The following is a 14,547-nucleotide window of genomic DNA, read 5'->3' as shown; positions in this document are numbered from 1 at the left end:
GTTTTGTTTCTCGCTCTCGCGCTCCGTATCTGCCCCCTCCCCTTTCTTCTCCTTCGAATTCTGTTGCGGAGAGATGGGGAAGAGGAGAGAGGGGAGGGAATAAACCAGACTTGCTGAGATGTAGGGTGAGATACCCCTAATTAGGTTAATAGAGTGAGAGAGAGTGAGAGAGAGACTTGCACAAATGGAATGGTGGGGAGACATTTTTAGAAACAAGCCTTCAGCAGAAGATATATAAAGAAACAATTGTATCCAACAGCTGTTGTTTGGGGGAGAAATGTGTGCCCCTTTATTGAATGGATAGGCCTAATTACTCCAGACGGCTCAGTTTCGCCCTTTTAAATATAGCTTTATTTTTTCAGCTTTATTCTAATGAGCAAACCAAAATCTATTCACATTGTCCCTCATTAGCACATGAGTAGTTCTTTCTTCATATTCAGAAGATTGAATGCATAGCCTGCATAGCCTAGGCTTTAGCTTAACGTGGAGCAGGTGACATGGGTTTGAATCCAGTCGGACACATTTATCAGGAGCTACAATGGTCTGTTACAATTGTGACATCCACTTCGCTGCAACCTGGATTCAGGGATGGACATAATATAGTAAATGAAAATCCAGGACACTCAAATGAGCTATGTTATGTTTGGTATGGTATGTATTCATTTGTGGATGTCCATCATCCATTTCGTATGATGTGTTCCGAATGACATTTCGTATGATATGTTACCAATTACAATTCATATGATATTTTAGGGGTTACGGTTAGAGTTAAGCACATGGGGTTGGTGGCACCTTAATTGGGGAGGACGGGCTTATAGTAATATCTGGAATGGAATTAATTGAATGGTATCGAACTCATCAAACACATGGTTTCCATGTGATGAGTTGTTCTCCCCTCAGCAGCCTTCTGTGAGGTGAATGTTAGGAGTTAGGTTAAAGGGTTAATGTTAGGGTTTGGGGAAGGATATAGCTCAAAAGTATTAAATAGTTGCAAATTAGCTAAAATGTTGAAGTTGTTTGTGATGAGATTCGAACATGCGTTACATGCCCACCTATCCACCCGACAAAAAGGAAGAAGATTAAAATGTATGCACTCAAGTCGCTCTGGATAAGAGCATCAGCTAAATGACTAAAATGTAAAAAATAAATAAAATGCAACCAATCCAAACGTAACATGTCATGCTAATTTGAATGTTCCAGATTTCCGTTGACTATTTTACGTCTAGTCTGAGACCAGGTTGATCACTCATGCCAAACAAGAACAGGATGAAAATTAGTTTTAGTAATTTGTAGACACATTGCAGTAAGTTGTCTGATTTTGTTGTGACATTGGTTCTCATTTCCAGCAGCTGTAGACTTGTGGTTCGATGCATCTGGTTACAGTTTTTGCATAACCGCTTGAACCTCAAGAGCTCAGTACCTCATTCTCATCTGATAGAGACATTGAAACCTCTTTATACCGTAGGCTACTTTATTGGCATCCTCCTTCTTATGACACACGATTTGTCATGTTTTGCATTAAATGTACAATGCACACCATTCAGTAAAGAAAGTCTTAGTTGATAATTAAAGCCCCCTGTCGTCTTACACCATATAGAAGGTAGCAATTTACGTAGTTTTAAATACACAATTGTAACACATTGGTTGAATTTGTGTGTTTTTGGTACTTCCCAAATAGTGAACTAAAATTGGACTGCAATTGCATTTATATTGCTGTTATTTCCAGTTCAGTAATGTGTTACTCAGTACAGTAATGACAGGGTGAAATGATTGAAATGGAGTTCAGACTTTTGGAATGTAATCTGTGACCCTTGACAAAAATTATTTGTCTGAAATATCCATATCCTTTTGCTCATTTAATACATATCTTGACTTGGAATGAGCAATATATCTTAGGCCTATGTCCTAGCTAGATATGAAGATGCCATGTAGTTACAGCAAGGGGAAGGTTGACTGCTCATTTTCACTCTCATTCTTCTTTTTTTCTGGTAAATGAATTCCTGGTGGGACAGGCTCATGGTTAGGAGGTAGACTGTGATCTCCTGTGCTTTAATGATTACATCCTCTTCCTCTCTCCAGTCCATCTGCCCTCCACTATCTGACCTTGCAACCTGTGCCTGTTCTGTCTTGCGTCACAGAGAGCCATGGAAACAACTGGAGCGATAACGGTATTATTTAATGCATTTTGTTGTGTCCACGGCAGTTTTGATTGGAACAAAAGGACTGGCTGGATGCCTAGAGGGCTGTTTCCAATTGCAGATGCTTTTAATAGAGCTCTCTCATTATCTTCAAGGCCCTGGTTACTTCTCATGTGGCCGGAGAGAGCAGCAGGGAATGGAGGGTTGAAGTCTGACTTCAGGCTCAGTCTTTGTTCAGCATATGCTCTCTGTCTCTGTCTTTCTCTCTCTCTTTCTCTCTTTCTTCAACTGACCCACTTGAACTTTCAAATGCACTTTGTGGATCTACCTGCAATGCCATGCATTTTATTGTGTATCATTGTGCTATTGAACACAGCATCACAGACATAAGTGCGCCTCCATATGCCTAATTTGTTTCACAAATGAGCAGGTTGACTCACCATTCGTGAAAGGTTTTCTTTGTGTTTCTTTGTATTGTGGATAATGAATGGAGGTAGCGAGCATGCAGCAATACCTTCCTCATACATGTCAATGATAGAAACAACCTTGAGAGCAAATGCATATAGATGTTTTATTAATTTTGGTCATATGGAGGCTTAGAGGATTGGTCCTCATTTTTCTATGTCTAGTAATTGCTGTTTACCTGAAGATGCCACTCATTGCCTACTCTATGTCCATCTCATCATCTGGAGAGAACCCAAAACATGGACCAAGCACCGCCATGCTTCCATTATACCCCTCTCTCTCCCATTCCTCTTTGTTCAGAGCTGAAGCATTGGCCGTGAACTTGACGCACCCCCCCCCACTCCCTCTGTACCCCACCCCACCCAACCACTCCCCCTCCTAGCTACGTATGCATAGGTTCCCATGGCAACTGTCGCACTTCCTGCCTAGCAACCGGCATTATCTCCCGCTGAACACAGCGGGGACAGAATGGAGAGGGGAGTAGCAGGGGGGTTGCGGTTTAAGGGGTGTGTTATTGGGGGTGGTTGTGTAGTAGTGTGCTGATGCAGTAACTAGCCTCACTCCTCTCCTCCACCCCCCGTCCTCTTCCTCCCACTCTCACTACAGGAATCCCCAATTTGACTGAGGAACCTGTGAAGCCAGCTGCAGGTCTCCTTTGTAATGAGATAGGAACGTAGGAACGTCACAGGGCTCAGTGAATGGAAGATGTTCTGCACCGGTGGATACATGGAGTACATGGAGCCTCTACAGAGTTCTACTGTCGGCTTGTTTTCCCTTCATCTTGATTGATTTGACTTGTTCACATTGACACACATGCTGGTTTAGGTAGGCCTATCTCATTCAATGTAGGGTTTGGTTACTAGGGGCAAATGATAATTAAATGACTTGATGGTTTGAGTGTTGTTATTGAGTGACATAGCAATTAAACCTTGGTGTAATTTTGCCACTACACCTGCACCAAATAAAATCTGCCACACTGAAATAAACACACAGGCTACTGTGTCACTATCTGTGTGCTCTGAATGACAACAATAGCACCATCACATAGCCTACTCAACAAATGGTAGTCTTTGCTGCCACCTAGTGGTTTCTAAAGTTATTATGCTATTATATTTATTGCCGCGCTCTGATCTGCTTTGGTTTGTCAAGGGATTTCATATGGGAAATGAATACTGTTCAGACAAATTATAGGTTTAAAGGGTCATTGGTATGACACATCTTAGACTAAGTAGGTAAAGCTCTTAGTAAAGCATCTGCATGATGAGTGAACCTATGGGTGCCGTGCAGGGAGTGTAATTAATTTTGTGTTAATGTGAATGTTTCTTCAGGCCCATTCTAGCTCATACCACCCACATCCCCTGAAATCCCCTGTAATGATTATAATTGCAGTTTCTCTGTAGCTGTGGCCTCTAATACACACTAGCTCATGACTGGCATGCAGACTCCACCCCTCAGGACTCGTTTGCTCCTGTCTGGATAGACAAAGCTCTATAGTCTCACATGTCCAATCTGTCTGGTTCTGCTGCTCTTCCTACATACTTAACTCTGTGTAAGTTAGGTCTCAGACAGGAGAAATATGTGACAGAGGATATTCATTAAAGTTGAATATTCTAAACGATTGACTTTTGTGTTTACTGATGAACTATGTTCTCAAAGGCTGCTACTTAATCCCTGAAGAAATCTTTGAGTCATTGTAGAACAATTACTCCACCTGTTAGATAATATGAGACCAAGCAAGATACATTCTTTTTTTAAAAACAGGATACATATTTCCACAGTGTAAGTGGAGACATTTAGACTGCAACATGTGGTTTTCTCAGTGACTTAATACATGGAGGAAATCTATGATAATGCATGCTTTGGTGGATATAATGGTGTCCTAACAGTGGGAGGATCAAGTGCAGGGGTGGGAAATCATTTTTGCTTGAGGGCCACATTGGGATTTCAAAATTCAGCAGAGGGTCGCACACATTTTCTTTTTACTCAAACCTCCCGCGGGTCAGATTGAATGGGCTCACAGGCTGTTGCCCATCCCTGATACTGTATGTTGCCATCCCTGATACTGTATGTTGCCATCCCTGATACTGTATGTTGCCATCCCTGATACTGTATGTTGCCATCCCTGATACTGTATGTTGCCATCCCTGATACTGTATGTTGCCATCCCTGATACTGTATGTTGCCATCCCTGATACTGTATGTTGCCATCCCTGATACTGTATGTTGCCATCCCTGATACTGTATGTTGCCACCCCTGATACTGTATGTTGCCATCCCTGATACTGTATGTTGCCCATCCCTGATACTGTATGTTGCCATCCCTGATACTGTATGTTGCCACCCCTGATACTGTATGTTGCCATCCCTGATACTGTATGTTGCCATCCCTGATACTGTATGTTGCCACCCCTGATACTGTATGTTGCCATCCCTGATACTGTATGTTGCCATCCCTGATACTGTATGTTGCCCATCCCTGATACTGTATGTTGCCATCCCTGATACTGTATGTTGCCCATCCCTGATACTGTATGTTGCCATCCCTGATACTGTATGTTGCCACCCCTGATACTGTATGTTGCCATCCCTGATACTGTATGTTGCCATCCCTGATACTGTATGTTGCCAACCCTGATACTGTATGTTGCCATCCCTGATACTGTATGTTGCCATCCCTGATACTGTATGTTGCCATCCCTGATACTGTATGTTGCCATCCCTGATACTGTATGTTGCCAACCCTGATACTGTATGTTGCCATCCCTGATACTGTATGTTGCCCATCCCTGATACTGTATGTTGCCATCCCTGATACTGTATGTTGCCCATCCCTGATACTGTATGTTGCCATCCCTGATACTGTATGTTGCCCATCCCTGATACTGTATGTTGTCATCCCTGATACTGTATGTTGCCATCCCTGATACTGTATGTTGCCCATCCCTGATACTGTATGTTGCCATCCCTGATACTGTATGTTGCCATCCCTGATACTGTATGTTGCCCATCCCTGATACTGTATGTTGTCATCCCTGATACTGTATGTTGCCATCCCTGATACTGTATGTTGCCATCCCTGATACTGTATGTTGCCATCCCTGATACTGTATGTTGCCCATCCCTGATACTGTATGTTGCCCATCCCTGATACTGTATGTTGCCATCCCTGATACTGTATGTTGCCCATCCCTGATACTGTATGTTGCCATCCCTGATACTGTATGTTGCCCATCCCTGATACTGTATGTTGCCATCCCTGATACTGTATGTTGCCCATCCCTGATACTGTATGTTGCCCATCCCTGATACTGTATGTTGCCCATCCCTGATACTGTATGTTGCCCATCCCTGATACTGTATGTTGCCCATCCCTGATACTGTATGTTGCCATCCCTGATATCAAATCAAATCAAATCAAATTTATTTATATAGCCCTTCGTACATCAGCTGATATCTCAAAGTGCTGTACAGAAACCCAGCCTAAAACCCCAAACAGCAAACAATGCAGGTGTAAAAGCACGGTGGCTAGGAAAAACTCCCTAGAAAGGCCAAAACCTAGGAAGAAACCTAGAGAGGAACCGGGCTATGTGGGGTGGCCAGTCCTCTTCTGGCTGTGCCGGGTAGAGATTATAACAGAACATGACCAAGATGTTCAAATGTTCATAAATGACCAGCATGGTCGAATAATAATAAGGCAGAACAGTTGAAACTGGAGCAGCAGCAGTCAGATGGAATGGGGACAGCAAGGAGCCATCATGTCAGGTAGTCCTGGGGCACGGTCCTAGGGCTCAGGTCCTCCGAGAGAGAGAAAGAAAGAGAGAATTAGAGAGCATATGTGGGGTGGCCAGTCCTCTTCTGGCTGTGCCGGGTGGAGATTATAACAGAACGTGGCCAAGATGTTCAAATGTTCATAAATGACCAGCATGGTTGAATAATAGTAAGGCAGAACAGTTGAAACTGGAGCAGGAGCATGGCCAGGTGGACTGGGGACAGCAAGGAGTCCTCATGTCAGGTAGTCCTGGGACATGGTCCTAGGGCCCAGGCCAGTTGAAACTGGAGCAGCAGCATGGCCAGGTGGACTGGGGACAGCAAGGAGTCATCATGTCAGGTAGTCCTGGGGCATGGTCCTAGGGCTCAGGTCCTGAGAGAGAGAAAGAAAGAGAGAAGGAGAGAATTAGAGAACGCACACTTAGATTCACACAGGACACCGAATAGGACAGGAGAAGTACTCCAGATATAACAAACTGACCCTAGCCCCCGACACATAAACTACTGCAGCATAAATACTGGAGGCTGAGACAGGAGGGGTCAGGAGACACTGTGGCCCCATCCGAGGACACCCCGGACAGGGCCAAACAGGAAGGATATAACCCCACCCACTTTGCCAAAGCACAGCCCCCACACCACTAGAGGGATATCTTCAACCACCAACTTACCATCCTGAGACAAGGCCGAGTATAGCCCACAAAGATCTCCGCCACGGTACAACCAGACAGGGGACCACAACAGTGAATCAACCCACAGGCCAGACAACAGTATGTATCAACCCACCCAGGTGACGCACCCCCCCAGACGGCTGAGCCCCCAGCAAGCCAGTGACTCAGCCCCGTAACAGGGTTAGAGGCAGAGAATCCCAGTGGAAAGAGGGGAACCGGCCAGGCAGAGACAGCAAGGGCGGTTCGTTGCTCCAGAGCCTTTCCGTTCACCTTCCCACTCCTGGGCCAGACTACACTCAATCATATGACCCACTGAAGAGATGAGTCTTCAGTAAAGACTTAAAGGTTGAGACCGAGGTTGAGATACTGTATGTTGCCCATCCCTGATACTGTATGTTGCCATCCCTGATACTGTATGTTGCCCATCCCTGATACTGTATGTTGCCATCCCTGATACTGTATGTTGCCATCCCTGATACTGTATGTTGCCAACCCTGATACTGTATGTTGCCATCCCTGATACTGTATGTTGCCATCCCTGATACTGTATGTTGTCATCCCTGATACTGTATGTTGCCATCCCTGATACTGTATGTTGCCCATCCCTGATACTGTATGTTGTCATCCCTGATACTGTATGTTGTCATCCCTGATACTGTATGTTGCCATCCCTGATACTGTATGTTGTCATCCCTGATACTGTATGTTGCCATCCCTGATACTGTATGTTGCCCATCCCTGATACTGTATGTTGCCATCCCTGATACTGTATGTTGCCCATCCCTGATACTGTATGTTGCCATCCCTGATACTGTATGTTGCCACCCCTGATACTGTATGTTGCCATCCCTGATACTGTATGTTGCCATCCCTGATACTGTATGTTGCCATCCCTGATACTGTATGTTGCCATCCCTGATACTGTATGTTGCCCATCCCTGATACTGTATGTTGCCATCCCTGATACTGTATGTTGCCATCCCTGATACTGTATGTTGTCATCCCTGATACTGTATGTTGCCCATCCCTGATACTGTATGTTGCCATCCCTGATACTGTATGTTGCCATCCCTGATACTGTATGTTGTCATCCCTGATACTGTATGTTGTCATCCCTGATACTGTATGTTGCCCATCCCTGATACTGTATGTTGCCATCCCTGATACTGTATGTTGCCATCCCTGATACTGTATGTTGCCCATCCCTGATACTGTATGTTGTCATCCCTGATACTGTATGTTGTCATCCCTGATACTGTATGTTGCCCATCCCTGATACTGTATGTTGCCATCCCTGATACTGTATGTTGTCATCCCTGAACCAAGTGGCTGCTTGACTTTTAGATGATTAGAAAGTGTATAATCAAAACGAGACAAAAATATTTAATTTCAAAGATTTATTCACGAGTACAAAAATGTATTTTCATACAGATATTCACATAACAACAAATGTTTTCATCACCTAGATACAGTTTACAGTGCATGTCTAGTAATTACACATACCATGTATTCTTTGGACAAGGCTAACAAACAGTATTCAACTGAGACATGAAAACACTTTCACTAGTTATCAGACACAGTGTGTTGTCCTACATGAAGCATATCACATTTCAATGATTGACATGGTGTGTGTCTGTCCTCACAGCTATGCTGTTGACTGTGCAATGGAATGATAGAGTATTAGTTGATTTCCAATTGTCATTATCCAAAGTCTATTGTGTTGCAATACATTAAAGAGATGACAATAGTTCAAAGTCCACATTCAGGGACTGGAGACCGTCACCTTTCAGGTTATCTTTCCTCAGTGCCCTTTCTATGGTTGTGTTTACAGTTTAAAAGAATGTGGTGTTCTTTCCTCATGCATATTCAAAACCAATTAGTGCCAATGCCACAGCACTAATAATGAGTTTGTTGAAGCTCCAGTTGAATTACAGTGTACATTAGTTCAGCACCAGTTCACCTCAATGTCTCAATCACTGACATTGCTTTGTCTGTGGCCTTGAGAAGCAGCATTGTTGTACGTGCAGAGTGGAGATGACAGTCAATAATACAGCATCCTCTGGAGAGGTGAGGCAGTGTCCTCTGGTGTCAGAGTGTTTTTGAGGGTCTCACAGTGTGTGGGGCAGAGGGCCACAAGTTAACCAACACATAAAGCTTTGTTCTTTCATAAGGTGATGATGGGACTTGTGACAGAAACTGTTCTCAATTGAGGCGCAGATAAGGAGTCTAGGAGTTTAGGATTTAGGAGTAGAAAATCAGGACAACTCAAAATTAGAGGGTAAAAATACACACACTCATAAATATAAAGGTATACAGTTTGAATTGAGGATATGGGGTGGATCATAGTCCAGTTGGCCCAGGGCATTGGTTTGTCACCGTAGCAGCCCAGTGTGCCAAGGTACTGTTGTGTTTAGAGTCTCTGTTTCCCTCTATCTCATTTTCACCATGTGTGTGTGCTTATGTTAAGTTAGTATGCTAGCTCAGATTGAGCTTCCTCTTCTGGGATGGGACAGTTCACCGAGCATCCACTGACCCAGTCCTGGGCTCAGTTCACTTTAGCCAGCAGCTGCTCTGAGAACAGTTTCTTGAGCTGGGCCACCTCTTCACTGAGGGAGCTGAGGTGGGACTTGAGGACATTGTTCTCTGTATAATAATGAGACTCTGTCTGGCCCTGTAGGGGTGTAGGTTGGCCATACTGAGTGGACTCTTGCTGTTGCCGCACCCTCCGGGTCTCCTCTCCCTCCTGCTTATGTGGCCAGACTCCTGCCCCCTCAGCTCCACCCAACATGATGTGTCCGTTGACTGCCTCCCGGGGACCGTCTCTTGCTCCCATTGACTGTATGGGGCTGTGCCTGTTGTCCTCTCCACTGCTGAGGATCTTGAAGCGCATTTTGTGGGGAAAGTTCTTTATGCCCTCCCCAGACTCCACTTTCCCCATCATCACCCTGGAGAGCTCCCCAGGGAAGTGTCCACTGTGGTGCACCTGCGCCTCTGCAGGGGAGTGGTGGAGCTCGTAGCCCAGCTCCTCTGCTCTGTGTGGGGACAGTTTGCCATGATCACTCAGTCGGTCCTCAAAGGAGAGGGGGCTCCCTAAACTGGAGCTGCCAGGGGTGGAGAACCCAGAGTCCTCTGACATGCTGCCAGCGTCCCTGGAGCCTTGCATGCTGAACTGGCCCCCGGGGGCAACAGGGTGGCTCCCTGGTCCACTGTTCAGGTAGTAGTGTGGAGCCAAGGTCTGTGGAGCACAGGGGGCTGCAGGGAGGGGCAGGATGGGTGTGTTGGAGGGATCTTTGACCAGGCCGAAGCGGAACTTGAGAGCCAGCAGCTCGGCCCTGAGACGTGCGTTCTCCTCCAGCAGCGCCAGCACGCGATTCTCCACCACCATGTCGTTGACGCGGCGCTTCTCCCTGGAGCGCTTGGCCGCCTCGTTGTTCTTCTTGCGCTTGTCCCAATAGCCATCATCCTTCTTCTCACTGGGTATGAACTCACGCTTACGTCTGAGGGGGTTCCCAGAGGCGGGCGGGTCATTGGTGCGCTTCAGAGCAGAGGTGTGTCCGAGCAGAGAGCGGGCCAGCAGGCTGCTGGAGGTCAGGATGGACACGGCCTCGTCTGTGAAGGACAGGGTCCCACCTGGTGTAGCACTGGACTCCCCACCGCTCTGCTCCCTCATGTCTTGAGAATCTTCTTCAAACATCTCACTGGTCACACTCATGGTTTTGCTGTGTTGAGATTTACGGTTCTTCAGATAGTGTCTCAAAATCCAGTGTCGTGGAATGGTATGGCGGTAAATTGTTTCAATAGCCCCACCTAGCGTTCAAAAGAGGAAGAAGAAATGGAGGGGGGGATTTAATTGTTATGCAAGACCAGTTACAACACAATGTTATGTAACCCCATTAAATTTTTCCAGTTAAACTGGAGCTACTTGCACAACAACCCCACATGACTCTTGAATAAGAACCATGATGTACTAAGTGCTTGACAGACAATATAATAATCAAAGTGGGCTCCTGTCAGTCTAAAGGTTATATGGTTAATTATAAGATCTATATTCGTATTTCTTAAATAAAAACAATAACATTTTAGCCTTATATTTATTAATAATCCCTGTCCTGACCCAATGACTGGAACTGGAGTCGCTTCATCAGACTAAATCAGTGTTAGCCTACATGTAGGTTAACATAGAGTTATATAACACACCGTATCAATATCTAGAAAAATCCCCGCAATGACCTGTATTGATTGCTTTGTTTATTTTTGATTTGACTAAAACAAAACGGCTTAACATTTTCAGTTAACGACCAGACGTTATATCTTTCAGGAATCGAATTGCCTCAAGGACATTTATAAGAGCACAAGCCTAGTTTGCAAGTTAATAATAGTCCGCGCCCTACTGCTATTCCCTCCGTTCATTTACAATTGGTTCGCTGTATAGATCGAACTGTTAATTAACCTAGCTGCAGTACATCCCTAAACGAAGGCTGAACTGGTTCTTCTCTAAACATTTTAGTGGATGTCATTCTACATTTCAGTCAGATATACAAAGGGAACGAAATAACGTATTTAAACAGCAATGAAAGTTTCAACAAACTATTGCAATGAAGGTCCTGTTAAGCATAATTACATACCTGTTCCACTAAATCTATTCAGATCATCTTAAGTCTTCATAATTCTGTGACTGTTAAGTGATCTACTGAATAGATCACTAGCGAAGCCTAATAATGACATGTGTGGAGTAGTTGTGTGTGATAAATATATACATATATATTATATATATATATATTTAAATTTATTTTATCTAAAGCTGATTCGAAAGTTGGCTATAGTTTTCTTAACTTGGTATATTTTATATTATTTAACCTCAAATCATCGTAGCCTTCATAATTGATAGGCTTCTGTTGTAGGCAACGTTGTCAAATTTCTGCTCCTTATGCGATTGCCTATTCTCTGTAGTATAATGGAGGCACTGTTGAAATACACCGCATGAGTGAAATTTGTGAAATTACCTTGAGTTGGAGTCTCGTTGTCTCAGAAAAGCACCGATCTTTCAATGAAAGAAACATGTCACAATGTAACAGAGCGATCATAATAATTCAGCAGCTTCGATTCAGCACTGGGTCATCGAATACACATAATACTTTGTTTCCTGGACGGTGTAGGCTACTGTTAGCCTACTCAATATTAGGCTACAAGTCTCTCTGACACCTTGTGTCTCGCGTTTCTGCTCCACTTGGATTGCTGCAGCTCCTATTTGTTTCTTTCCCGGTGAAGTTCAGCCGAGGACGTTTCCTATCCTCACTTGAACCAATGGGCCGCGTATGTGTGGTGCGCTCACTGAGACCGCCTCTCTCCATGCCAAGACCCACCCCGCAAGGGACAGCTCACATAACGTTATCCTGCTCATGCATCATCAACTGAACTCGCTAGCCCATCCTTTCGTAACAATTAAGTAATATTGCCAGCTCTGGCTCCCTCTCACTCCCCCTGCAGATTTCCAATAGACCTATGCTCTTCAACCAAACATCAGCTTTATGGACGGCATGCTCTGTAATCACGTCAAAGTGAGTGACAGATCAGAGTTGTTGGAATAGAATTGAGAAAGAAAATGCCAGCAGTCATTATGTAAGCACAGTTTTTCAGAATATGGTGATCTCCACTGAATCCATTCTCATTAGAAAGGAGACGTTCCTAAAAATAAAAAAAACTGTAATGTCTGGAGGGATATAGTGCAGGGAAATACTCTCTGTTTTCCATATGGCTTCTTATGAAATGCTCCATAAAAACAGCAGAATTCAGCAATCACACGAGCTTTTAGAGTGGAACATACTGTATGCATCAGTCGAATGACCACCAAGCATCTTATGACAATACATCCTGGGTTTTAAAAAGTCTCTCCTTGAATTAGTTTCAAATCCAGACTACAGGCAGGCAACAGCTTGAGATTTTATGAAATTCTTTCCTCCATGTCAGTCTAGTTCCTATAGGATTAATACATTTTTAAACCATGTTATTTTTTCTGGAAATAGATAAAGACAAAAGTTTTCAAATCTAAATTGGTTAAACTACACACATACACAGAGTATACCAAACATTAGGACAATCTTCTTAGTATTTAGTTGCACGCCTCCTTTTTGCCCTCAGAACAACCTCAATTCATCGGGCAAGGAGTATAGAAGGTGTGGAAAGCGTTCCGCAGGGATGCTGGCCCATGTTGACTCCAATGCTTCCCATAGTTGTGTCAAATAGTCCTGATGTCCTTTGGGTGGTGGAACATTCTTGAAACACACAGGAAAACGGTTGAGCATGAAAAATCTAGCAGCGTTGCAGTTCTTGACAAACCGGTGCGCCTGGCACCAAGTACCATACCCCGTTCAAAGGCACTTCAATATTTTGTCTTGCCCATTCACCCTCTGAATGGCACACATACACAAACCATGTCTCAATTGTCTCAAGGTGTAAAAATCATTATTTAATCTGTCTCCTCCCCTTCATCTACACTGATTGAAGTGGGGTTAACAAGTGACATCAATAAGAGATCATAGCTCTCACCTTAATTCACCTGGTCAGTCCATATCATGGAGAGAGCAGGTGTCGTTAATGTTTTGTATGCTCTGTGTATAATAATCAATGAACTGGTTGCTGACCTCATAATATATCATATCTGTTCTTAGGCAAAACAAGATGAAATGAATTACAATGATTAAATGAATAGTGACTCATCATGTACTTTTGATGTTCATCTGTTTATACAGTGTTATGTCCATTGACCGCTAGGCCTACAATAGCCAGGCGCTGCAAGGCGCTAGTGATGTCATTTCCCAATTATCACCCTCGCTGTCCATTTGGTATGACCACAGGCATTCCTTCGGCCCTCTCCACTAACTATGCAACCACTACGCACCCACCTCAACTGGCACAGTGCCTGCCTTGGTCCTCTCCCCTTCAACAATCCCTTCAACAGAGCCTCGTGAGTGCTTGCTGTTTACGTGGGTCTTGGTTGCAGAATTTATCATTTGTGTTGGATGCAAGATATAGATAAACAAAAGATCACGTGAATCCCTCTTTAGTGGCGGTAGTCTGAGGCCCTCTTCAAGAAGTTTAAGTTGCAAATCAATCATTGTTTTTGAAATCAGTTGACAGTCAATGAAAAATGCACTCTTGCAACAGCCTATGGAATAAAAGTGGGGCATTTATTGCGCAATCTAATTCATGCAGATAACAAAAATCCATAGGCCTAATGGACCCATACTCAAACTAGCACACTTTTGATAGACTTAAAGGGGAAATCTGTAGTTGCTACATCCATTTTGGACATATAAATGATTTATAGTAATGTAAAGATATAATTCTAATCGTATTATTATATGTAGTAGAAAGAAATGGGTTAAAAAAATGTAACATCCATATATGGCCAGCAATGTAATCTTTAACATTGATTTTTCCTGCAATAGAAGTTGTTCAATTGGTAACATACATTTTTGTCTTCTTCTAATGTCTCTTAAGGGGAAAGT

General features: G+C 43.8%; 1 protein-coding gene across 1 annotated transcript; it reads right to left on the bottom strand.

Moving 5' to 3' along the window:
- Window positions 1–8,421: 8,421 nt before the first annotated feature.
- On the bottom strand, window positions 8,422–12,414 carry LOC118384628 (uncharacterized). The gene is made up of 2 exons (XM_052518927.1): window positions 12,043–12,414; window positions 8,422–10,846 (listed from the first exon to the last, which is right to left on the bottom strand). The coding sequence occupies exon 2, from the start codon at window positions 10,749–10,751 to the stop codon at window positions 9,585–9,587; it is 1,167 nt and encodes a 388-aa protein (XP_052374887.1). The 5' UTR covers window positions 10,752–10,846; window positions 12,043–12,414; the 3' UTR covers window positions 8,422–9,584.
- Between the last annotated feature and the right edge of the window lie 2,133 nt (window positions 12,415–14,547).

The sequence above is a fragment of the Oncorhynchus keta genome, chromosome 5, assembly GCF_023373465.1.
Source record: "Oncorhynchus keta strain PuntledgeMale-10-30-2019 chromosome 5, Oket_V2, whole genome shotgun sequence".
Classification (NCBI taxonomy): Eukaryota; Metazoa; Chordata; class Actinopteri; order Salmoniformes; family Salmonidae; genus Oncorhynchus; species Oncorhynchus keta.
The sequence above is the reverse complement of the archived record's forward strand: the minus strand, read 5'-3'. Positions and strand labels throughout refer to the sequence as shown.

What these genes read in the sequence shown, in the direction of transcription:
- LOC118384628 (XM_052518927.1), bottom strand. Translation starts at nt 10,751, where the DNA reads ATGAGTGTGACCAGTGAGATGTTTGAAGAAGATTCTCAAGACATGAGG.